Source organism: Oncorhynchus keta, chromosome 18 (genome assembly GCF_023373465.1).
Source record: "Oncorhynchus keta strain PuntledgeMale-10-30-2019 chromosome 18, Oket_V2, whole genome shotgun sequence".
In the NCBI taxonomy this organism is placed as follows: domain Eukaryota; kingdom Metazoa; phylum Chordata; class Actinopteri; order Salmoniformes; family Salmonidae; genus Oncorhynchus; species Oncorhynchus keta.
Window position 1 is genome coordinate 47,091,097 of NC_068438.1, and position 26,034 is coordinate 47,117,130.

General features: G+C 45.3%; 1 protein-coding gene across 1 annotated transcript in view; it reads left to right on the forward strand.

The window, feature by feature from the left end:
* Positions 1-16,432, forward strand: part of LOC118378084 (immunoglobulin superfamily member 10-like) — a 19,216-nt gene extending 2,784 nt beyond the window's left edge. The window contains 9 exon segments of the mRNA XM_052468606.1: positions 411-540; positions 1,571-1,961; positions 2,519-3,289; positions 3,628-5,532; positions 5,932-7,099; positions 7,102-8,069; positions 8,441-9,341; positions 13,345-13,711; positions 13,833-16,432. Coding sequence (XP_052324566.1) covers positions 411-540; positions 1,571-1,961; positions 2,519-3,289; positions 3,628-5,532; positions 5,932-7,099; positions 7,102-8,069; positions 8,441-9,341; positions 13,345-13,711; positions 13,833-15,383 — 8,152 coding nt within the window. The 3' untranslated portion in view covers positions 15,384-16,432.
* Positions 16,433-26,034: the final 9,602 nt, after the last annotated feature.

Here is a 26,034-nt window from a genome sequence, read left to right on the forward strand (position 1 = left end):
TCTCTCTGCTCTCTCTCTACTCTCTCTGCTCTCTCTCTACTCTCTCTGCTCACCTCTCTCTGCTCTCTCTCTCTGCTCTCTCTCTCTCTCTCTCTCTCTCTCTCTCTCTCTCTCTCTCTATCTCTATCTCTATCTCTATCTCTGCTCTCTCTGCTCTCTCTCTCTGCTCTCTCTTCTCTCTCTGCTCTCTCTGCTCTCTCTCTCTCTCTGCTCTCTCTGCTCTCTCTCTCTCTCTGCTCTCTCTACTCTGTCTGTTCTCGCTCCCTCCTTCTTGCTCCCTCCCGCTCTCTTTCCCTCTCCCAGTCTGTTTTCTTACCCCTTATTAATGCACATACAGTAGATTTGAGTTATATTTTGAGCAATAGTAAATTATTCACAGCTATATTGTTTCCCTACTCTGTTCTCTGTAGGTATAACAGTATAACCGTATTGAGGGAGAATGATCTGTCTGGGTTGAAACACCTGGAGCTGCTGATGCTCCACAGCAACACCATCCACAGCATCGCTGACAGGGCCTTTCAAGACCTCAAGTCCTTACAGGTATACATACAGCACTGTCATAAAACACCTGTCGATGTACAGGTAACTGAGAAAATATTGGAAACACTTGAGTAAATGAAGGATGCAAAGTATATTTAGATCATGTGCTTCCACAATTATCGTCCCATCATGCTTAGGGTCAAGAGGCGTCACTACAGTCCCTGGTTCGATTCTAGGCTGTGTCACATCCAGCTGTGATTGGGAGTCCCAAAGAGCGGTGCACAATTGGCCCAAGTTTGGCCGTCATTGTAAATAATCATATATTTTTTTTTTTAAACAGCTAGGCAGGTCTTTTATTTTCGCCCTTAGTTTGGCTACCATGGTTATGCCCCCATGGGATGACAATTCCCCCATCCACAGGGTACAAGTGGTCACTGGATGGTTTGATGTAAACCATTATGACATGGCTGTCTCCATCACCAGATCTCAGCCCAACTGAACACTTATGGGAGATTCTGGAGCGGTGCCTGAGACAGCGTTTTTACACCACCATCAACCAAACACAAAATGATGAGCAGGCTTTTCCCAATCTAGTGGAGCTACAAAACCAAGCATTAATAAATACAAGTTACTTCCTTACAGTAAACATCTTTCAAACAGCAATGCAAAGTGCAATTCTTCTTGGGAAAAGATGTTACTAGTCTTTGTCCGTGGTGTTAATATTATATTCCAGAACCATTTGTAGGCCGTGAGGGTTAGGGTGAGGGGGATTTGGACTGCATCACTTTACAACTGTTACGCCTGCTCCCCCCTCCCCTCCCCCGGTGCTCGAGTGCGACACGCTCCACCCCAGCTCCCACCCAGATGCTTCTCATCTCCGGTGTCGGTCCTTACAACAACTGCTTTGATTTACTCTTGTTGAAAGAGTAAACAGCTGACTTCTGGACGTGCTCCCAGACAGAATAATCTCTGGTCAGATGCTTTTATGACACTGTTTTTCTATTGTAGTGTTTCAAACAAGTTAGCAATGGCACACTCGTTCTCCAGCGCTCTAGAGGCCTTTTTGTGACTACAACTTGTGTTTTTTTAGGTCCTGAAGATGAGCTACAACAGAGTGAAGGAGATCAACAAGGACATCTTCCAAGGCCTGGAGGGACTGGTACGACTCCACATGGACCACAACCGCATCGAATTCATCAACCCGGAGGCGTTCTACGGTCTCACCACGTTACAGCTGGTCCACCTGGAGGGTAACCTGCTCCAGCAGCTCCACCCGGATACCTTCATCACGCTGAGGCACAGCCAAGTGTTCAAGGTGTCCTCCGTCAGGAACATCCACCTGTCTGATAACCTCCTCGCCAGCTTACCCAAAGACGTCTTCACAGGCTGTTCTCAGCTGGAGAATGTCTATCTCCACGGCAACCCCTGGTCCTGCGACTGTCGCATGGCTTGGTTCCCAGAGTGGGCGGAGAGAAATGCAGGTAAAGATATAGTACATTTCTGTCTGCAACATTCTGAATGTTTCACTAAACTGAGTAGTTCTGTTTCCAGTTAATATACATAAAAATTGATCATAAATTGGAATAAATCAGGGAAGACCAGGGTACATCTGGTGGAATCTCTACATGCATGAATTTATACCATGAAACAGAGTGAAAAACATTTATTTATTCAGTAAAGTGATGTTGCGTGGGACAACCTCCAACAGGAAAACCATGCTAGTCCAGCCAAGACAGATAAATCTTTCTTGGGGACAGATTGTTGGAAACACAGCTGTTTCACTTTTTTCAATCTCAGCGTGACATATAGTACTTAAAATGGCTAAAAGGTGGGAACAAAGGCTCTACTGTTTCATCAAATAATGACATAAGCAAATGTAAATATATCTCCAGATACTCATTGATTATTTCTTAATACCAACTGTGATTTAGAACAGTATCATAAACAATATTTTTTTGAAGGAGTGTGAAAACATGGAAATTATTAAATCATGACATAAAAATGTAAATCTAAATTCAACGATGAACTTGTTTTTCAGCTGCGCTGAAATGCAAGCGAGACAGAAAGTTTGCCAGAGGTCAGGCCTGTCCCATCTGTGAGACCCCCGCTCCCTCTAGAGGCAAAAGCCTAACCCAGCTTCCCCGTGATGCCTTCACCTGTACCAAGCCCTGGATCCACCCCCATCTGAAGCAGAGGAACGTCAGCCTGGACGAGGGGGATTACACCCCTGTCTCCCCCCGGGACTTCATCGCTCCCATTGGATCTCTGCAGATGAATCTGACAGCTCAGTTCCACAATGACGCTAGCCTTACCTGCACAGTCCAGAGACCATCATCCATGGAGAACCTGACTCTAACCCAGGTGGAGGAGGGGGAGAAGAACGTGACCATGCTCTCCACCACCATCTCTACATGGCTGATTTGTAATATTGACTATGAGCACATCCAACAGCTCTGGCGCATCCTGGCTACGTACAGTGACGTTCCCATGAGGCTAGAGAGAGGGTTGATGCTCTCCAGGACCCCAGACATGATCTACAAGTACAGCCAGATCAGACCAAAGGAGGGACATGATGAAATCCACACAGACATTGAGGCTGAGATTAAGGCTTCACCCGCGTGGTTGATGCAAGGAGAGGTCAACTTTCAGCTGGACCGCACTACAACCACATTCTCCACCTTGCACATTAAGTACAGGTCAGTGGTCAACCTGCGTGTGGAGAACAAGGTGTCACAGAGGAGGGACCGTTACAGCTGGACCATCATCAAACGAGACAACCAGACCCAGACTGAGCACTCTGTCCTCATAGGTGGGGTCCTACAGTACACAACGTGTCGTGGATGGGTAGAAATGTGCCCATATAATGTATATATTTATTATTTATTTAACTAGGCAAGTCAGTCTTATTTTCAATGACAGCCTAGGAACAGTGGGTTAACTGGCTGTTCAGGGGCAGAACGACAGATTTGTACCTTGTCAGCTCGGGGGTTTGAACTTGCAACCTTACTAGTTCAATGCTCTAACCACTAGGCTACCCTGCCGATCCATATACTGTAACATACTTTCAAGAACAACAATATAGCAATGTGCATTTAATTTAAAAAATATATATATATATATTGATGTGATTCTTGTTGTGATTTTAAGGTGGGGTGGTGGAGCTCAACTGCAAGACCTTTGGGGAACCAAAACCCTCTGTAGAGTGGATCTTATCGGACGGCAGTAAGGTGCGGGCACCCTACTCCAGTGAGGACCGCAGGATAGTGATCACCGCTGATGGGAGGCTGACCCTGAGAGGAACAGACATCTCAGACACTGGCCTTTACCGCTGCATCGCCACTAACTACCTGGACGCAGACGTGCTCAGCTTCCGGGTCACCGTGCTGTCTCCCGATGTGGAGGAGGAGGAGGTCAACGGGGTCAAGCTCTCACGGCCTCTGGGCCAGAGCCTAGTTCTAGACTGTGGGTCCGCAGGCAACCCTGAGGCCTCGGTCCAGTGGATTCTACCTGACCACACAGTGCTGGATAAATCCTATGGGAACAGGAAGCTCTATAGGAATGGGACTCTAGGAATAAAAGATCTGACCTCCAGAGACCAGGGATTTTACAGGTGTCTCAATGCTAACTACCTGGGGGTGGACCTGTTGACATCCCAAGTGACAGTCACTGGGGAGGGGTCCAGGAAGGTGACAGTGGTGGATAGAGAGGGGTCAGGGGCGGAGGCTTTGGTTGAGGTTGACGGGGCCATAGAGGAGAGGGAGGATTCCCACAGTGAGGTCTCTTCCTTCAGCCTCTCTAACAGAACTATCCAGGAGTCCAGGACCATCACATCAGACAGGCCCTACCCCAGACTCAGGTCTTCCTCTCAGGGCAGAGGATCAGCGGGCTCTTGGGGGAGAAGGAGGAGCCCAGCCAGCAGCAGGCGCATATGGAGCAACAGGAGGGTATTTGATCAAGCCTCCAGGAAAGTAGATATCCAGAGATTTGCAGAGTTCATGAAGAAGGCCCAAGGTGGTTCAACAACAAAGACAAAGAGTGCGAAAGAAAAAGGAGATTCAGATCCTGACATGTCTGGGGACCCGGATGCTGGATCTGGGGAGGGTCTGTCTCATGAAGACGGACTCATTGTTTTACCAAGCAGCATCATGCCAACCACAGATTCTCCAGATGAAAGTACGATGGGTGTAACTGCAAGCATAGAGAATTTAAACAATCAGAATAATGTCATGGCAACCACCGACAACAGTGAAACCAGTGTCATGAGAACCATGGAGATCCCAGATGACAGTCGGACTAGTTTCACTGTAACAACAGAAAATACTGACAGAGTGACAACAGTGACGACAGATTCATATACCCGGTCAGACGCCACACCCATCGAGGCCACATTCAACCACAGCAACAACAGCACAGGAAGTATCAATGAAACTCAGGGTGAGGCCGTCTTTCAATACAGCCCCAGAATTACTGGGTCTAGTGGTGAGTCGTACTCTTTGGAGAGGAACACGACAGTACCTCTGAGACAACCCGTCACGCTCCTCCTCGCCGTCACCAACACCACAGACGAGACACAGATCCTGTTCTCCAGAGAAACACCTGCAGAACCAGATACCTCCACCGGGGCGGCGCTATCGCTCCTCACCGACCACAATGTCACCCCCATGATGGACAGTCCCAGATCACCCAACAGAGAGCCTGAGATCCACACAGCCACTGACCCAGACAGCCAGACCACCTTCACTGCAGTCACCACCACAGAGAGAGAGCAGGATGAGATCACCTTCCACACCACCCAGAGGATCAAGTCCCCCCATCTGCCTGCAGGCTCCACCATCATCTCCCGCCAGCAGATCCATATCATCCCTCCTATGAAGGGCAGAGGAGGAGGAGGAAGAGGAGGGGGCCGGAGGAGGAACTTCCCTGGCAGGAGGAGGTTCATCAAGCCCAACCGGATCACAGACATCCAGTCCATCCTGAACAAACTCAAACAGCCTAACATTGTGAAGAAGCAAGGCAGCAGCACAGTACCCAACACTATGGAGCTAACCACGGGTAAGTTATGTAATGTTGTTGAAATATGTACTGTAGTTTCTTGTCTTTGATGTTGACATTATCTTTGTTGAGAGACTTGAGCCATGAGGAAGAGCCAAAAGATGATGATGGTGATGAGGATAGCCATGATGATGATGATGATGATGATGATGATGATGATGATGATGATGATAGCCATGATGATAATGATAGTGATGATAGCCATGATGATGATGATGATGATAGCCATGATGATGATGATGGTGATGATAGCCATGATGATGATAGCCATGACGATGATAATGATAGTGATGATAGCCATGATGATGATGAGGATGATAGCCATGATGATGATGATGATGATAATGATAGTGATGATAGCCATGATGATGATGATTGTTATTGTTGCTGCTTTTTCAGACTGTGACTGTGATGAAGATGAGAAGAAGATAGGTGGTCAGCGGGTCGTCACACCAACAACATCTCCTAAACCTCCCAACGTCCCTAGCTCCTCTCTAGGAAGAACAGAGAGACCGACCACCACATACTCAACAGAATCCCCCACCACCCAGCCCACCTCCACTCACTCTCAGTCCCCCACCACCACCCAGCCCACCTCCACTCACTCTCAGTCCCCCACCACCACCCAGCCCACCTCCACTCACTCTCAGTCCCCTTCCACCACCCAGCCCACTTCCTCTCACTCTCAGTCCAGAGGTGAGGTATCCAGCAGCTACATGACCTCCACTAATGCCCCAGAGTCTGACCCAACACACAACCCTATGACGAGCACAACAGATGAACCAACAACCTCCACCATCACAACCACAATTGCCTCCAAGATCGTCCGTGGTAAGATCATCTGGGGCAAGCTGTTTGGGAACAGGGACAGGCAGAGGGAAATAGTCAACAGACAACGTAAACCAGCCAGGCCCTCAACCACCCCAGAGGGCTCAACAATAGTCCAACCAACCACCACCACAACTACAACCACAAACGCACTTCCCACCCAGCGGTCTCTGGCTGAACCTGTGACCGAGTCACCGTCTAGAGCAGGTAAACACAGAGAGACCCCAGAAATCTCATCAGACGATGACTATGGAGATTCATTGCCTGACTCTGAGGCCTCGTCCTCTGTGTCTGAATCTGGAGGGTCAGCGGGGTATCTATCCCGTAGATTTGGGGGAAACCGGAGACCAAATGGCGGGTCAGGGGGGTACCTATCCCGTAGATTTGGGGGAAACCGGAGGCCAAATGGAGGGTTAGGGGGCAGGAGGCCTTTCAGGGGCAGGAGGCCTTTAAAAAAAAACATAACAACTACGGAAGCGCCCAGCTCCACCATAGAATCAACAGAGCCTTCAACCACCATGGAGACCACCATGGAGACCACCACATATCCCATAGAAACCACCATGGAAACCACCATGGAGACCACCATGGAGACCACCACATATCCCGTAGAAGCCACTATGGAAACCACCATGGAGACCACCACATATCCCACAGAAACCACATGGAGAATACTACATATCCCACAGAAACCACCATGGAGACCACCACATCTCCCACAGAAACTACCATGGAGACAACCATGGAGACCACCACATATCCCACAGAAACCACCATGGAGACTACCATGGAGACCACTATGGAGACCACCACATATCCCTTAGAAACCACCATGGAGACCACCACATCTCCCACAGAAACTACCATGGAGACAACCATGGAGACCACCACATATCCCTTAGAAACCACCATGGAGACCACCATGGAGACCACCACATATCCCACAGAAACTACCATGGAAACCACCGTGGAGACCACCACATATCCCACACATACCGTCTCCGTCTCCAACCCCCTGTACACGCCGTCCAGAGAATCAGATAGGTCTGCAGTGACTGTGTCCACTGACATGACCTCCGTGGGAGAAACCACCACAGACTCCGACTCATACGATAATGAGAACTGGACAGATGAGATGAAGTCCTCCACTAACCGTCCACGAGCCGACACTTCCACCACCAGGCCCAGAATGACCTCTCCCACAACTTATCCAACCACCACCTCAAGGCCTTACACTACATCATCAACCCGCGTCCAGACTAACATAGACCCCATCAGAGTGAACACTAACATCAGGCTCCCGTCAGGGAGAGACAGCCGTTACCAAATCACACAGAGACCCATGATCAGGAGAACCAGGCCCAAGGTGTCCAGTAACAGGGCCAGCAGTGGCCCAGACAATACCCTGACCTTTGACACACTGACTATTCTGGAAGCAGAGCAGGGGCACGCCAAAGCCCCCTATAGCAGCAAGGACATAGACGATGCCATCTCCAACGCCTATACCCACATCACCGGCTATGATACGACAACGGCTAACATTGTGGGCTTTGAGCGGTCCACCAAGGACATGCTCACCAAGCCCAGGATCGTGGGAGGCAACGCTGCCAGCTTCACTGTCCTGTCCAACTCAGACGCCTTCCTGCCCTGTGAGGCCGCGGGCAGCCCTGAACCCACCGTCAGCTGGAAACGCTTCTCTTCAAGCACTGGTATGGAAAATAACAGGATATAGATATTAAGAATGTTATAAACTACTTTGGAATGAAGCTATAATGTATGTTCATTTATATATTCTCTATATATTCTCTCTCGCTTCCGCCATCTCTTTCCATCTTTCTCTCTCCATATCTCTCTCCATCTCTATTTCTCCGATATCTCTCTCTCTTTCCATCTTTCTCTTTTTCCATCTCTCTCTCTCTCTCTCTCTCTCTCTCTATTCCTCTCGCTCATCTTTCTCTCCATATCTCTCTCTCCATCTCTTTTCTCCCCATATCTCTCTCTTTCTCCATCTCTCTCTTTTTCCAACTCTCTTCCTCTCTATACCATCGTCCCTCTTCCCCCCTCTCTCGCTCCCTTTCAGGAACCACAATGACCATCAACGGCAAAATGAGCAAGTTTGAAGTGTTCCCGAACGGCACTCTATCCATCCAGAACGTAAACATCAAAGACCGTGGTCAATACCTCTGCCTGGCTGAGAACGATCAGGGGTCGGACAAGCTCCTGGTCACCCTGTCCGTAGTGGCCTACCCCTCACGCATCCTGGAGCCCAAAGTACGGGAGATCAAATCCCACTCTGGGAAGACAGTGGAGATGAAGTGCAAGGTGGAGGGCCGCCCCACCCCTCTGGTCTCCTGGATCCTGGCCAACCGCACCCAAGTCAGGGGCCACAACTCGGGCTCCAGAGTGTCAGTGACACTAGAGGGCACTCTGCTCATCAAACAGGTGTCTGTGTATGACCGGGGCCACTACAAGTGCATCGCCAGTAACCCAGCAGGAGCCGACACTGCCACTGTCAGACTGCAGGTGGTGGCAGCACCTCCTGGTATCCTGGAGGCCAAACGACAGCAGGTCCAGACTGGTGTGGGTCAGAGCCTGTGGTTACCCTGTACCGCTCAGGGCAGCCCCCAGCCCACCGTGCACTGGGTCCTCTATGATGGAACGGCAGTGCGGCCCCTGAAGCCCTCTGTGGACCCCAGGGTGTCTGTGTTCGCTAACGGGACGCTCCACCTGACCGATACGGCCGCCTCGTACAGTGGGAAGTACGAGTGCATCGTCACCAGCTCTACAGGGTCAGAGCGCAGGGTGGTGACGCTGACTGTGGAGAAGAAGGAGATGGCTCCTGAGATCGTGGAGGCGTCACACCGCAGGACAGAGCTGGCGTATGGGGACCAGCTGAGGCTGAACTGCTCGGCCACCGGGGACCCCAAACCCAGGATCATCTGGAGACTACCGTCCAAGGCTGTGGTGGACCAGTGGCACAGGTAATGATTACTTGGTCTGTATTACACACGTAATCACACAGACTATCCTGAGACGTACACAGGCACAATCGCAAGCCAGCAGATAAACATGCAAACACACTGAAAGGTATCCAGGTTTTCCGTGCTACAACACAGCTGTTTAAAAAAACCAAAAGAGATATTATTGTAACTTCTCCCCAAATGATTTACTTGTGTTTCCAGTGCAGAGAGCTTCGACTGGGGTTCTCCAGCGAGAGGTATTGTGCCTCTCCAGTATAAGGTTGAGTTAGCACTGAGCACCTAAAACCCTGAAGTTTGAAAATGTCCAGAAACGTGGATGGAAAACAGAGAAAATAAAGACAGACTGAAACACATCATGTAAAGACTACTCTGTTACACTGTACAGTATCTCTGTTTTCATTTGAAACTTCTGGTTTAGGGTCTCCCTTTTCCCCTCATTTTCAGCTTCCTGCATTGCCCCTCAGGGTGCTACCCCTCACATAGGGAATAATGGTGTTTAATGAGTCGATCCCCGTGTGTTTTACATCAGGAGAGAAGGTAAATAAGATGCTTGAGCTCCTTGAGCGTGTGGATTTAAGGTAGAACCGATCCGATAGCTCAACGGACAGGGTATTATCATGATTAATGTAATCTAGAAGAAACTGGAGCTGCATGTGAAAGTCCTTTAGATCTGAAAATCTAAGTATCAATTGGAAGGAAAAGGATGTTTGGCTCGCTTTCGTCTGAGTGTGTTTATAATTAACAGTGGACTTTGTTTTCAAAAGAATAGCGTGCCAGTGTTCATGTCCTCTAAGCCTGATGTTGTGGTGACAATAATATTTCAATTTATACAGGCAATTTTTTTTATTCGTTTCAGTACCAACATTTCAACACTCACACAAGTGGGCTTACATGTTTGGACCTTTCCAGGAAAAGGTTTCCTTTGTATTGATATTCAGATGACACCGCTAATGATCATTAGCATGAACTAAACATCTGATCTACAGCTGCATGTTAATTAATGAGCAGGGATCTCTCCGAGGACAAAAAGGTACGCTGTTGCCTTCCACTGAGCCCTTAACATGGTCATCATGACAAGCCTTAGCATGCTGTTAAACCCAATGAACATGACCCAGTTGAATGACCTTCGTCAGCCTCTTAATGTTTTCTCCATTAGCAGTGGTTGTTAAAAGCTGGTGAAAACCTGAGACCAGAATAACTGAGGAGGTTATTTTCCAAAATAACAAGCGAAGACGACGGCATTTTGACTGGATATCAACATGAACAAGTTTTATTTTATTTGAGCAAGGACCCAGTCAGAGTTCTATAAAGAGGAACTTGAGAGAACCAGAAGAACATTGGCATGCTGGTGGAGGACTTTATATTGCTCCTAATAATGTAGTTGACATTCTGCCATGTATCCTCTCTGCATGCAACCACTGAAAATAGAGCTTGTACATATTTCGTGACAGAGACTTATGTAGAACATTGACCCAAAATAAACCCCACAACAATTATTTTGTGAATGTAACAGTAAAAAGAGGCATTTTATAATGGTTTGATTCACTGTCATTGAATCGTTATCCCCCCTATTTCATTAGCTAAATGGTTTGATTCACTGGTCAGTTCATTGAATTGTTATCCCCCCCTATTTCAGTAGTTAAATGGTTTGATTCACTGGTCAGTTCATTTAATCATTATTTACCCCCCTATTTCATTAGCTAAATGGTTTGATTCACTGGTCATTGAATCGTTATCCCCCGCCTATTTCATTAGCTAAATGGTTTGATTCACTGGTCAGTTCATTGAATCGTTATCCCCCCCTATTTCATTAGCTAAATGGTTTGATTCACTGGTCATTGAATCGTTATTCCCCCCACTCCCTCCTATTTCATTAGCTAAATGGTTTGATTCACTGGGCAGTTCATTGAATCATTATCCCCCCTCCCTATTTCATTAGCTAAATGGTTTGATTCACTGGTCAGTTCATTGAATCGTTATCCCCCCCTATTTCATTAGCTAAATTAGCTAAATGGTTTGATTCTATTTCATTAGCTAAATGGTTTATTTCATTGAATCATTGAATCCCCCTCCCTATTTCATTAGCTAAATGGTTTGATTCACTGTGTATTTCATTGAATCGTTATCCCCCCTATTTCATTAGCTAAATGGTTTGATTCACTGTGTATTTCATTGAATCATTATCCCCCCCCCCTCCCTATTTCATTAGCTAAATGGTTTGATTCACTGGTCAGTTCATTGAATCGTTATTCGCCCCCTATTTCATTAGCTAAATGATTTGATTCACTGTGTATTTCATTGAATCGTTATCCCCCCTCCCTATTTCATTAGCTAAATGGTTTGATTCACTGTGTATTTCATTGAATCATTATTCCCCCCCCCTCCCTATTTCATTAGCTAAATGGTTTGATTCACTGTGTATTTCATTGAATCATTATCCCCCCCCCCCTCCCTATTTCATTAGCTAAATGGTTTGATTCACTGTTTATTTCATTGAATCATTATCCCCCCCCTCCCTATTTCATTAGCTAAATGGTTTGATTCACTGTGTATTTCATTGAATCATTATCCCCCCTCCCTATTTCATTAGCTAAATGGTTTGATTCACTGTGTATTTCATTGAATCATTATCCCCCCTCCCTATTTCATTAGCTAAATGGTTTGATTCACTGTGTATTTCATTGAATCATTATCCCCCCTCCCTATTTCATTAGCTAAATGGTTTGATTCACTGTGTATTTCATTGAATCATTATCCCCCCCTCCCTATTTCATTAGCTAAATGGTTTGATTCACTGTGTATTTCATTGAATCATTAGCTAAATGGTTTGATTCCTGTGTATTTCCCTATTTCATTAGCTAAATGGTTTGATTCACTGTGTATTTCATTGAATCATTATCCCCCCCCTCCCTATTTCATTAGCTAAATGGTTTGATTCACTGTGTATTTCATTGAATCATTATCCCCCCTCCCTATTTCATTAGCTAAATGGTTTGATTCAATTTCATTGAATCATTATCCCCCCTCCCTATTTCATTAGCTAAATGGTTTGATTCACTGTGTATTTCATTGAATCATTATCCCCCCTCCCTATTTCATTAGCTAAATGGTTTGATTCACTGTGTATTTCATTGAATCATTATCCCCCCCCTCCCTATTTCATTAGCTAAATGGTTTGATTCACTGTGTATTTCATTGAATCATTATCCCCCCTCCCTATTTCATTAGCTAAATGGTTTGATTCACTGGCCAGTTCATTGAATCGTTCTTTCCCACCTATTTCATTAGCTGCATTTTGTAAATAATGACACTTAGTGGAATGCTTTCCCCCTCCCTGTGTTTCTTGTTTGATTTAAACTGTTATGGTGGCTGTCTTGGCAACCCTGACAAGTTTTCTATTAGTGCTTTATTACTGTCTGCAACTGTAGTAGGATTCGGAACAAACCATTATTGTGAGTCATTGCCAACGGCTTTGAGAAAAGACAGACCCAGGTGAAATACACATATGCTGATCTGCTGTAAGCCTGTCTGGCCCTGTAAGAATGGCATCACTCGGTCCCCCCATCCCCCTGTCTCTGTGTGTCAGTTCCATGAGCACGGGCCCTACCTAGTGGACAGTCTGTGGGGTGTAGCAGGCACACCATTCAACGTATGTTTGTTTTGTAAATGGAGATGGATGGAAGTACCAAGCAGTACCAAGCAGGAGGAGAAGTCATTAGAAGCAGTCTTGTCATCGCGTGTTCCAATTAAAACATAAAATATTCCCCAGTAGTCTAAACCCTACATGGCCTATTGTACATCTGCATAATGTTTTAACATAGAACATGTTATTGTAAAATCAAACATAAGAAATTTAATCTTTGAACATTTTTTTAAAGCGTTGAAAATCAAAACGATATTATATGTAAAAAACAAAATGCCATTGTTTCTTTCCACTGCTTTATCGGTTAAGTGTCGCTATCTTCAAATGATGACAATAACTCTTTTTGTATCTCTTTATCAGGATGGGAAACCGAATCCAGGTCCTGGACAACGGCACCTTGGTCATGGACTCTGTGAGTGACAAGGATGCCGGGGACTACCTGTGTGTGGCGCGCAGCAAGGTGGGAGACGACCTCCAGCTCATGAAGGTCACTGTGTCCATGAAGCCAGCCAAGATCGAGCCCAAGATGTACGGCAAGAAGCAGGTCCCCTACGGCAACGACCTGAAGGTGGACTGTAAGGCATCTGGAACCCCGGAGCCAGAGATCTCCTGGGGCCTGCCGGACGGCACCGTGGTCAACAGCGCCCTGCAGGCAGACAGCAGCATTGGAGGGGGACGTGTACGGCGATACATCCTGTTTGAAAATGGCACACTCTATCTTAATCAGGTGTGCAATCTTACATTGGCCTGCGTCTCTATAGAAATAATGGGCAGTATTCAATGGTCAACTCAATGTGACTAGATGTAGTCCTTTGACTCTGAACTGCTGGTGTTGTGTCTGTCTATAGGTGGGCATGGCGGAAGAGGGAGACTACACATGCTACGCCGAGAACCAGCTGGGCAAGGACGAGATGCACGTCCACATCACCGTGGTGACGGCAGCGCCACGGATACGTACGCCCAGCCGGACCTACGCCCAGGTGAAACCTGGAGGCAAAATCCGCTTTGACTGCGAAGCCACAGGCGAGCCCAAGCCCAAAATCTTGTGGATGCTCCCTACTAACGACATGATCGCAGCCTCCAACGAACGCTATCTGATGCACATCAACGGCTCCCTAGACATCCAGGATGTTAAGCTGGTGGATGCTGGGGAGTACGTGTGCTTGGCTCGCAACACCGCCGGGGATGACAGCAAAGTTTACAAGATGGATATCGATGGCAACCCTCCGGTGATCAACGGCAACTCCCAGAACAGGATCGTAGTGAAAGACACGGCCACCAAATACTCCAGGAAGTTCATAGACTGCAAAGCCACTGGAGACCCGCTTCCCAAGATCACCTGGATCATGCCGGATAATATCTTCCTGAACGCTCCGTACTTCGGCAGCAGGATCAATGTCCATCACAATGGAACTCTCGAGTTCCGGAACGTCCGTCCGACGGACATGGCGGAGTTCGTCTGCATGGCGAGGAATGACGGCGGAGAGGCAGTGATGGTGGTACAGCTGGAGGTCACTGACATGCTCCGAAGACCTATCTTCAAGAACCCCTTCAACGAGAGAGTAATGACCCGTATGGGGAAGACCACAGTCATGAACTGTTCTGCAGATGGTCACCCAACACCAGAGATCATCTGGCTGCTACCCAACGGAACCCGCTTCTCCGGGGGCTCCAACCGGGGCTCACGCCAACACCTAGGCAATGACGGAACCTTCGTAATCTACAACCCCAGCAAGGAGGACGCTGGGAAGTACCGCTGTGCCGCTAAGAACTCGGTGGGCTACATTGAGAAGCTGATAGTTCTGGAGGTGGGCCAGAAGCCATTAATCCTCACCAGGCCCAGAGGGATCATACGCAGTGTGTCTGGGGACCCTCTGTTCCTTCACTGCCTGGCTGATGGCAGCCCCAGACCCAGGATATACTGGACCATCCCTGGAGGCCACACCCTGGCCAGACCGCAGGTCCATGGACGCCACCAGCTGATGGAGAATGGGACCCTGGTTGTCAAGGACACCACCCTCCACGATCGGGGAAACTATGTGTGTCGGGCTTCGAACGACGCTGGCGAGGCAGTTCTCACAGTGCCAGTCATCATCATCGCCTACCCTCCCCGCATCTCCACGGGACCCCCTCCCACCGTGACAGCGATGGCGGCGGCGCCCATACAGCTCAACTGTGCTGCCATCGGGATCCCAAAGCCAGAGATTACCTGGGAGCTGCCAGACCACTCTGTGCTCTCCACGGCGGGAAAAGGGCGGCCCACGGGCAGCGAGCTGCTCCACCCTCAGGGCACGCTGATCATCCAGAGACCCACTACAGCAGATTCTGGCACCTACAAGTGCCTGGCTAAAAACCACCTTGGCACGGACTCACGGGTCACGTATGTACGAGTGCTGTGAGCACCAGCGCTGACTAAAGGGGAATATAAAACCCCTGGACTATAAACTCTTAACAGACACGGTAACTTCACAGTGTTTCTTATGATGTACAATGTCAAGAAAGACTGATTTCCACATGTGGACTTGTGAGGAGGGGGTTTGTGGAATAGTTTGATCACGGTACAGCTCACATCAATCAACCAAGTAGCAGAACAGGATAATTAAGAGAAGGAGGATGGAATGGAGGAGGGGATGGAGGAGGGGACGGAGGAGGGAGCGAGGAAAAATAGAAGCTGTACAGAGGAGGGTCTGTTCTTTGCCAGGAAAGTCGTGACTAGCGAGGTGTTATTCTTATTATAACAGAGTCAGAGGTCTGGAAACGCACGGTTGGTTCTCATTTGAGGTGTTTTTAACAAGGGGCTAGAAGGTGGGTCTTACAGTGAGGCTACTTGTTGAGTGTTTTGACCAGACACTTTACTATTACAGCCTGTGGGGAGAGAGGAAGAGAGAAACTCACTATATTCCCTCTGGACACTTCCTCAATGTTTTATTTTTTGGAGTGTTGGTAATGACTCATTTGCTTCAATGACAGAAACATTCTATTATCAGAATGTTTCTAACTATTTTGCTTTTCAAGACACATTTCATATTTCTTGTGAATAAATCTTTATTCAACAGGCAGTATATTTTAATGAATTCTGCCAAATATAAATTTTTAATATACATTTTACACTGGATTATCACACAGTTTTTCAAAACAAATTTCTCACATTTCTAACTGTTTATATTTTTTAATTAACATTGTTAGTTTGTCATGTTGTTGTCTATCTTCCCCCTCTCATGGTTTGACAGTGCTTGTATCAATACAAATGCAGGAGTTTGATTGGTGTTAATAGCGACTTTTATGGAGGTGAAAGTATCACCAACACAGTATTCAGTGGCATCATATGAACTGTTACTAAAAGTAAATGCATTATTGGTTTTATGTAATAATATTCCTTTTGTAACTATTATCTACTTTGTGAATCAATGGTACGCAGGAGATGAAATTAAACCAAAGATGGAATGTGTTTCTTGTACTGTATTTCGTCCTGTTTTGACAATGTGAAGCTAATTGAGCTGACTTAGGCAAGGTGGCTGAATGGATTTGTTTTGAGCAACCTGGTCTCAGCATTGCGTAATATTATGTATGTAAATCTGAAACACTCCATTTCGTATGATATGTTAAGTTTCGTATGTTATGTATTAATTTGTGGATCTCCATCACCCATTTTGTATGACATGTCACCAATTACAATTCCTATTATATGTTACGAATTAGCAAAAAGGTACAATGTATTAAGAATTTTCGAACGTACTACGTATTACGGATTTGCAAAACATATTATATGTTACGAACTAAAGCTAGGTGACTAAAGTTAGCTTGCTGGCTAATGTTAGCTAGGCATTAGGGTTTGACTTAAGGTTTGGGGAAAGATTTGATAAAATGGTTAAGGGTAGGGTCAGGGGAAGGCTTAGCCAACATGCTAAGTAGCTAAAAAATAGTAAGTAGTTGAAAAGTTCTGTTTTTTTGTTGTTGTTATTTACGAATAGCCAGGGGAACACTCCAACACTGACATAATTTACAAGCGAAGCATTTGTGTTTAGTGAGTCCGCCAGATCAGAGGCAGTAGGGATGACCAGGGATGTTCTCTTGATACACTCATGAACTGCCCAATTCTCCTGTCCTGCTAAGCATTCAATATATAACAAGTACTTTTGAGTGTCTGGGAAAACGTATGGAATAAAATGTAAAACATTTTCTTTAGGAATGTAGTGGAGGAAAAGTAAAAGTTGTCAAAAATATAAATAGTAAAGTAAAGTACAGATACCCCAAAAAACAACTTAAGTAGTACTTTAAAGTATTTTTAATTAAGTACTTTACACCACTGGTCTGAGGGCACAGCTGGATATCTTATAAGCATCCGAATTTGTGTCCCACTCTTTGAAAGCGGCAACTTTAGCCTTTAGCTCGGTGCGGATATTGCCTGTAATCCATGACTTCAGGTTGGGATATGTACGTATGGCCACTGTGGGGACGATGCCGTCATTGCACTTATTGATGAAGCCGGTGTCTGGGGTGGTATACTCCTCAATGCCATTGGATGAACCCCGGAACCCCGTCTGTGCTAGCAAAACAGTCCTGTAGCGTAGCATCCACATCATCTGACTACGTCCGTATTGAGCAAGTCTCTGGTACTTCCTGCATTAGTTTTAGCTTGTAAGCAGGAATCAGGAGGATAGAATTATGGTCAGATTTGCCAAATGGAGGGCGAGGGAGAGCTTTGTATGCGTCTCTGTGGGTGGAGTAAAGGTGGTCTAGAGTGTTTTTCCTCTGGTTGCGCATATGACGTGGTAGAAATTAGGTAAAACTGATTTAAGTTTGCCTGCATTAAAGTCCCCGGCCACTAGGAGGGCTGCTTCTGGATGAGCATTTTCTTGTTTGCTTAGGGCCTTATACAGCTTGTTGAGTGCAGTATTAGTGCCAGCATCAGTTTTGTGAACTCTCTTGGTAGATAGCGTGGTCTACAGTTTATCATGAAGTACTCTACCTCAGGCAAGAAATAACTCAACACTTATTAGACATTTCGCACCAGATAGACACACACCCCCGCCCTGCGTCTTACCCTACGTAGCTGCTCTGTCCTGCCGATGCACGGAAAACCAAGCCAGCTCTATATTATCCATGTCGTCGTTCAGCCACGACTCGGTATAACAATATATTACAGTTTTTAATGTCCCGTTGGTGGAATAGTTTCGTCCGTAGATCATCCAGTTTGTTTTCCGGTGGTTGGCCAAAAGAACCGATGGTAGTGGTGATTGACTCACTTGCCTACGAATCCAAACAAGGCACCCCAACCTTCTCCCTCTGTATCTCTGCCTTTTCTTCACACAAATGACAGGGATATGGGCCTGTCAAAGCAGTATATCCTTCGCCTCTTAAGAATCTAGGGGGCACAATTTTCCTAACGTTCCCAAAGTAAACAGGCAATTTTGTCAGGACCAGATGCTAGAATATGCATATAATTGACAGATTAGGATAGAAAACACTCTAAAGTTTCCAAAACTGTAAAAATATTGTCTGTGAGTATAACAGAACTGATATTGCAGGCGAAAGCCTGAGAAAAATCAAATCAGGAAGGGACTCTTATTTAGAAAGATCTGTGTTCCTATGTGTCCCTATTGAGCAGTGAATGAGATATCAACCAGATGCCTTTTTCTATGGCTTCCCTAATGTGTCTTGTGTCACAATATATATTTTCAGGCTTTTATTTTGAAAAATTAGCCTGAACGTCAACATTGCGTCAGTGGTCAGCTGGAGTCTCTCAGAGTGTTGTGCGTAAGAGACAAATGCGGCCATTGTTTCTCTCTTTCCTATTAAGAAGCTACCTGTCCCGGTTGATATATTATCGAATAGATATTTCAAAAACACCTTGAGGCTTGATTATAAACAACGTTTGCCATGTTTCTGTCGATATTATGGAGCTAATTTGGAATATTTTTCGGCGTTGTCGTGACCGCAATTTCCGGTCAAATTCTCAGCCAAACGTGAAGAACTAACAGAGTTATTTCGGCTACAAAAACAATATTTTGGGGAAAAAGGAACATTTGCTATCTAACTGGGAGTCTTGTGAGTGAAAACATCCGAAGCTCATCAAAGGTAAACGATTTAATTTGATTGCTTTTCTGATTTTCGTGACCAGGTTGCCTGCTGCAAGCTAGGCATAATGCTATGCGAGGCTATCGACAAACTTACACAAATGCTTGTCTTGCTTTGGCTGTAAAGCATATTTTCAAAATCTGAGATGACAGGGTGATTAACAAAAGGCTAAGCTGTGTTTCAATATATTTCACTTGTGATTTCATGAATATGAATATTTTCTAGTAATATTTATGTCCGTTGCGTTATGCTAATTAGTGGCAGTTGATGACCATGCTCCCGGATCCGGGATGGGTAATTACAAGAATTAAGGATCGGACCCTTTTTTACCAATTTTTGCCTAAAATGACATACCCAAATCTAACTGCTTGTAGCTCAGGACCTGAAGCAAGGATATGCAAATTCTTGATACCATTTGAAAGGAAATACTTTGAAGATTGTGGAAATGTAAAATGAATTTCGGAGAATATAACACATTAGATCTGGTAAAAGATAATACGAAGAAACAAACAGTCATTTTTTTGTATATTCTTTGTACCATCATCTTTGAAATGCAAGAGAAAGGCCATAATGTATTATTACAGATTAAGCACAATTTAGATTTTGACCACTAGATGGATATATATATATATAGAGAGCGAGAGAGAGACAGAGAGAGAGAGAGAGAGAAGATGGAGAGAGAGAGAGAGAGAGAGAGAGAGAGATGGGGGAAGAAAGGATGAGATCAAGATAAAACTATATTTGTGTCGTCAACAAACACTTTTCAAGCTTTCTATTTCCAAATAATATCATTTCATAGTTTTTCTTGTACTTTAGGAATATACACTTTCTGTCCAGTTGTCCATAAGAGGAGGACAGTTGAAAAAGAAGACCACACACTCCTCTGGCCACTACACGGTCTGCACTGTGTTCTCCTTTGTCTTGGCTGGCTGGATCGCTCCTCTTGAAATAAAATTGGTCAGAACAATAATATTAAAACGTTAATTACAACAACATTCCATCTGCTGTACGGCATTACAACTGGAAACTATTTCACAGTAAATTGCAACAAATTAAGGGTCACTTTTAACGAGGCACATTTAAAGCAGGCAGAACAAAGGCCCAGCTCCCGTTGACTTCAGTTTGACCTCAATTCTAATGCCATCGCTACAGCTGAAATATGATAACAATATCACAACAGCCAACAAAGAAGAATTGAGATTCTAATAGCTATGGGACTGTAGTACATAACTCAACCATCTGTTTGAAGGTATTGTAAGAAGGAGCTGGTATTTTTCCACTCTGCTTCTGTTCAGCTTAGTCACACGGTCAAAACAAAGAGCCAGTGAGAGTGACCACATTTTTCAGTCATGTTTTTTACTATCGTCCACGGGCACAGCTGTGTGGAGAATTTAAGAGAACAGAGGCTGGCTTGAACAGAGAGGAGTAACGGAACTAACGTTATCATTTGTTTGTGCGCTATGACCCGATACACATAGCCACATGAGGAAAACAAGGTAGCTTATGATGCCCTGATCTGCCGGGGAGGGGTGGAATCAGCCATGACTGAGCATTTTTAAGAACACTATATAAGACCTCAGCATTTCCTGTATTGTCCACTCTCAACGAATCACCTACAGGTGGTTGGTTGACCAGCTCCATTATTGCAATAAGTGAATCCAAGATGGCGCTGAAGTAGGGCATGTGTTTCTGTCTTTGTCTTATCCTGTGTTTTATCCCGTGTAAATAGCCAGTCAGTTCGCTAATGACACTGACTTGATCAGCCTGTTGCATGATGATGAGGAACACCATGGCCCCGGTCCTAGATGACTTTGTAGAGTGGTGTGAGGAATCACACTCGGTCCTCAATACCAACGAGACCAAAGAGATGTGCATAGACTTCAGGAAGTGTACAACACCTACCTCTGCAACATCTATCAGAGGTCAGAATAAAGAGACTGTAGAGGAATACAAATACCTGGGTGTCCTTTTAGACAATACTTTTTGTATTGTTTGTTGGTTTGGTAATGCCACTGTCAGCCAGAGAAATATGCTGAGAAGGATTATTACCACAGCAAGCAAGGTACTTGGAGTCAAACAGACAGGCCTGGATGAGATCTTTAAGGTCAGGGCCCTCCGCAAGGCTCACAAAATCATTTAAGACCCAAGTCACCCCCTGTACCTGGACTTTGAATTACTCCCCTCTGGGCGCAGGTATAGGGCGCAGGTATAGGGAACCCCTCAGGAAGGAAAAACAGAACGAGACAATCATTTGTGCCAGGTGTGATATCCCTCCTAAATAGCTCGGGGAATGTTCCCATTGACTCCTTAAGGCCAGCAGGCTAGTCTTTTATTCCTTTTTATTTCATGTTTTATTTCTTATTTCTTACTATTATTATTTTTATTGGTGCGTAACTGTTATACAATTTGTATTGTCAATTTTGTTTTGTATTTAAACGCCACTTTAAATGTGTACATGACACTGCAACAAAATTTTGCCATGGGGACAATAAAGTCAGTAAGTAAGTAAGTAAGTCTATTTCTTATATATCTTAATCTCACTTTCTATCTACGAACTAAATATACTTTCCTGCAACCCGCCTCACCCAATGTGGTACGGATCTCCTATTGTTATTCCTTATAACTGGAACTTCCATTAGGAGCTAACCAGCTAACTAGTTACTAGTCCTTGTTAGCCACAGCTAGCGGTCCTATAGCCAGCTAACTAGCTACTAGTCTTTGTTAGCCACAGCTAGCAGTCTTCGCCTTTTTCCCCATCATCAGCCAGCCTTAGCTCGGACAACACCTGCCAGCCTGCACAGCGCAAAATCAATCAACCCAGAATATATTAGACTGTTTCTCTCTACCATATCACCGGATTCCTGCCGCTCTGGATCTTTACACCAATTCATTACACCAGATCATCACAGCTAGCTAGCTGCAAATCAGTGGCTACTGTTAGTTAATGCCTCTGTCCAAAAGCAAGCACCAGCTAGCCTTGGGCTAGCCTCGAGCTAGGCCCATATACCAGCTTGTTCTAGGGCTAAAATACATCCTTTGCCAATTGGCCTGGAACCTTTATTGTCAACACAGAGCCCCGCCGATCCATCACGACTGGACTGCCGACGTGATCGCCCGATGTGGTCTCAACAGGCTATTCTGTTATGATGTCGCCGAAGAAACATCTACTATCCCCGGCCCGCTAGCTTTTCTGAACGCTGTGTCCCCTGCTCGCCTAGCGTAGTAGTGACTACCAAACAGCACCCTGACTATTGATGCTCTTTTGACCATATGATCACTCGGCTACACAGCTGATGCCCTCTGGACCGTTTCAATAACACGGTACTTCAGTTTGTTGACCTGTCTCGAACTCAGGTCATGTGTGTACCTAACTGACCCGCTCTGCCCATTCATCGCCATTAACCCATTGTTGTCTTAGCTCTCCTGATCAACCCCTGTGATTGCTTTATACCTCTCTCTAATGTCAATATGTCTACTGCTGTCTTGGCTAGTTCTTACTGTTTAATTGTCTTTTTTACTGTCTTTCCCACTCAAAATGCTTTAGATAGCTCTTTTGTCCTACCACACACACATGCGGAGACCTAACCTGGCTTAACTGTTGCCTCCATAGACAAAACCTCTCTCATCGTCACTCAACGCCTAGGTTTACCTCAACTGTACTCACATCCTACCATCCTTGTCTGTACATTATGCCTTTAATCTATTCTACCATGCCCAGAAATCTGCTCCTATTATTCTCTGCGCACTAGACGACCAGTTCTTATAGCCTTTAGCTGTACCCTTATTCTCTTCTGTTTCTCTGGTGATGTAGAGGTTAACCCAGGCCCTGTAACCTCCAGTTCCGCTCTTATTCCCCAGGTACTAATATTTGTTGATTTCTGTAACCGTAAAAGCCTTGGTTTCATGCATGTTAACATGAAAAGACTCCTCCCTAATTTTGTTTTATTCACTGCTTTAGCTAACTCTGCCAACCCTGAGATCCTAGCCGTGTATGAATCCTGGCTTAGGAATGCCACCAAAAATTCTGAAATTTCCATCCCCAACTACAACATTTTCCACCAAGATAGAACTGCCGAAGGGGGTGTAGTTGCAATCTACTGCAGAGAGAGCCTGCAGAGTTCTGTCATGCTATTGACCTCATTCCGTCAGTAGAGGATGGCTGGCTATTCTTTAAAAGTGCTTCCCTCACCGTCTTAAATAAGTATGACCCATTAAAAAAGTGTAGAATTAAGAACAGATATAGCCCTTGGTTCATTCCAATCTGAATGCCCTTGACCAGCAGCTCTGCACTTAGCTACTTGCCCAAGTCCCCCCATTTCTCCTTCACCCAAATCCAGATAGCTGATGTTCTGGAATCTGAAAAAACTGGCCTTCGAAAGCCAAGTTAACAAACAGATCACTGACCATGTCGAATCCCACCGTACCTTCTCCGCTATGCAATCTGGTTTCCGAGCTGGTCATGGGTGCACCTCAGCCACGCTCAAGGTCCTAAACGATATCATAACCGCCATCGATAAAAGACAATACTGTGCATCTGTCTTCATCAACCTGGCCAAGGCTTTTGACTCTGTCAAACTCAACAGCCTTGGTTTCTCAAATGACTGCCTCGCCTGGTTCACCAACTACTTCTCAGACAGAGTTCATTGTGTCAGATCGGAGGTCCTGTTGTTCGGACCTCTGGCAGTCTCTATCGGGGTGCCACAGGGTTCAATTCTCGGGCCGAATCTTTTCTCTGTATACATCAATGATGTTGCTCTTGCTGCGGGTGATTCTCTGATCCACCACTACGCAGACGACACCATTCTGTATACCTCTGGCCCTTCATTGGACACGGTGTTAACTAACCACCAGACGAGCTTCAATGCCATACAATACTCCTTCCATGGCCTCCAACTGCTCTTAAATGCAAGTAAAACTAAATGCATGCTCTTCAACCGATCGCTGCCCGCACCCGCCCGCCCGTCTAGCATCACTACTCTGGACGGTTCTGACTTAGAATATGTAGACAACTAAAAATACCTAGGTGTCTGGTAGACTGTAAAAACTCCTTCCAGGCTCACATTAAGCATCTCCAATCCAAAATGAAATCTAGAATTGGCTTCCTATTTCACAACAATGCCTCCTTCACTCATGCTGCCAAACATACCCTCGTAAAACTGACTATCCTACTGATCCTTGACTTCGGCAATGTAATTTACAAAATTATTCTACCCACCACTGCGACCTGCATGCCCTTGTTGGCTGGCCCTCGCTTCATATTCGTCGTCAAACCCACTGGCTCCAGGTCATCTATAAGTCTTTCCTAGATAAAGCTCCGCCTTATCTCAGCGCACTGGTCACCATAGTAACACCCACCCGTAGCATGCGCTCCAGCAGGTATATTTCACTGGTCTTCCCCAAAGCCTACTCTTCCTTTGGCCGCCTTTGCTTCCAGTACTATGCAGCCAATGACTGGAACGAATTGCAAAAATCACTGAACCTGGAGTTTTATATCTCCCTCACTAACTTTAAGCATCAGCTGTCAGAGCAGCTTACCGATCATTGCATCTGTACACAGCCCATCTGTAAATAGCCCACACAACTACCTCATCCCCATATTGTTGTATATGTTTTGCTCCTTTGCACCCCAGCATCTCTACTTGCACATTCATCTTCTGCACATCTATCACTCCAGTATTAATTTGCTAAACTGTAAATACATCGCTACTATGGCCTATTTATTGCCTTGCCTCCTTACTCCATTTGCACACACTGTACTTTGGGGCTTTACACCTTTTCTATTGTGTTATTGACTGTACCCTTGTTTATTCCATGTGTAACTCTGTGTTGTTGTTTTTGTCGCACTGCTTTGCTTTATCTTGGTCCAGGTCGCAGTTGTAAATGAGAACTTGTTCTCAACTGGCCTACCTGGTTAAATAAAGGTGAAATAAAATAAATAATTAATCAATATTAAAGTATAATTGTAACAAAGTCTCTCTCACTTGATTAGAATTTCCACCACAGTCCCTTCTTGGTCAGTGAAGCATGGAGGAAGCCCATAAACATGTCACTCTGTCACATTAAACAGGACACAATTCATTGACAATGACATTCTATTAACAGCTCAAGTTTAATAGGGATTCACAGAGGGCATCAATGGTTGGTTCTGAAATGAGGAGGTTAAATGACAACATCTACTGTATTTTCTGTAGACAGGAGCCAGTCTGGAGCAGTGAGATATGTCAGTGTCTGGGATGGGCTCTCTCCTAACAACGCACAATAACGGTAGTCATATAAATACGAAATAAAACATGTGAAATGCGAGAGAAGAAAAAACAAGAAAAAAATATAAGAAACACGAGAATGTTATATAATATACAGGTCTGATATACAGGTCTGATATATAGGTCAGTAACTGGGTTATTTTCAGTAGACTGGAGCCAGTCCAGAGCAGTGGGATATGTCAGTAACTGGGATGGGGCCATAGGGAATTCTCTTCTATAACCTTTGGAATGTGAGCCACTGCTTTGTGCTCGAGAGAAACTTCTTGCAGTTGCATGCGAGAGGACAACCAAACATAACTAATTGGGATAGCAGATGGCATCTGCAACTAATATCCATGTTTTTATCCAACCACATTGTTGAAGCCCATTCATTATTCATTCAACCAAATGCCAACATATTATGTTGGAGTGTTTGTGCATTTTTTCAGTTCTGGGTTTTGGGGTTTATGTTGAGTTTATCTTCCATAGTGGATATTTACGATGGAATCTAAGCATGTGCTTTTCTCATTCGCTCCTGTTCCTCAGAGTGCAGTTGAGAGAAGGGCCGATGTCAAATAACTGCAGTTTTTAAACACTATTTGTTTATAACGAGCTTTTGAAATGTGAACCCTGAGCTCCAGAGAGTGTGCTGGAGGGTGAGTGGTTGTTCGTGCCAAAAGTAGTCTCGCCAAACTGACTCTTTCAAAGAACACCAATAATTGTGTTTATT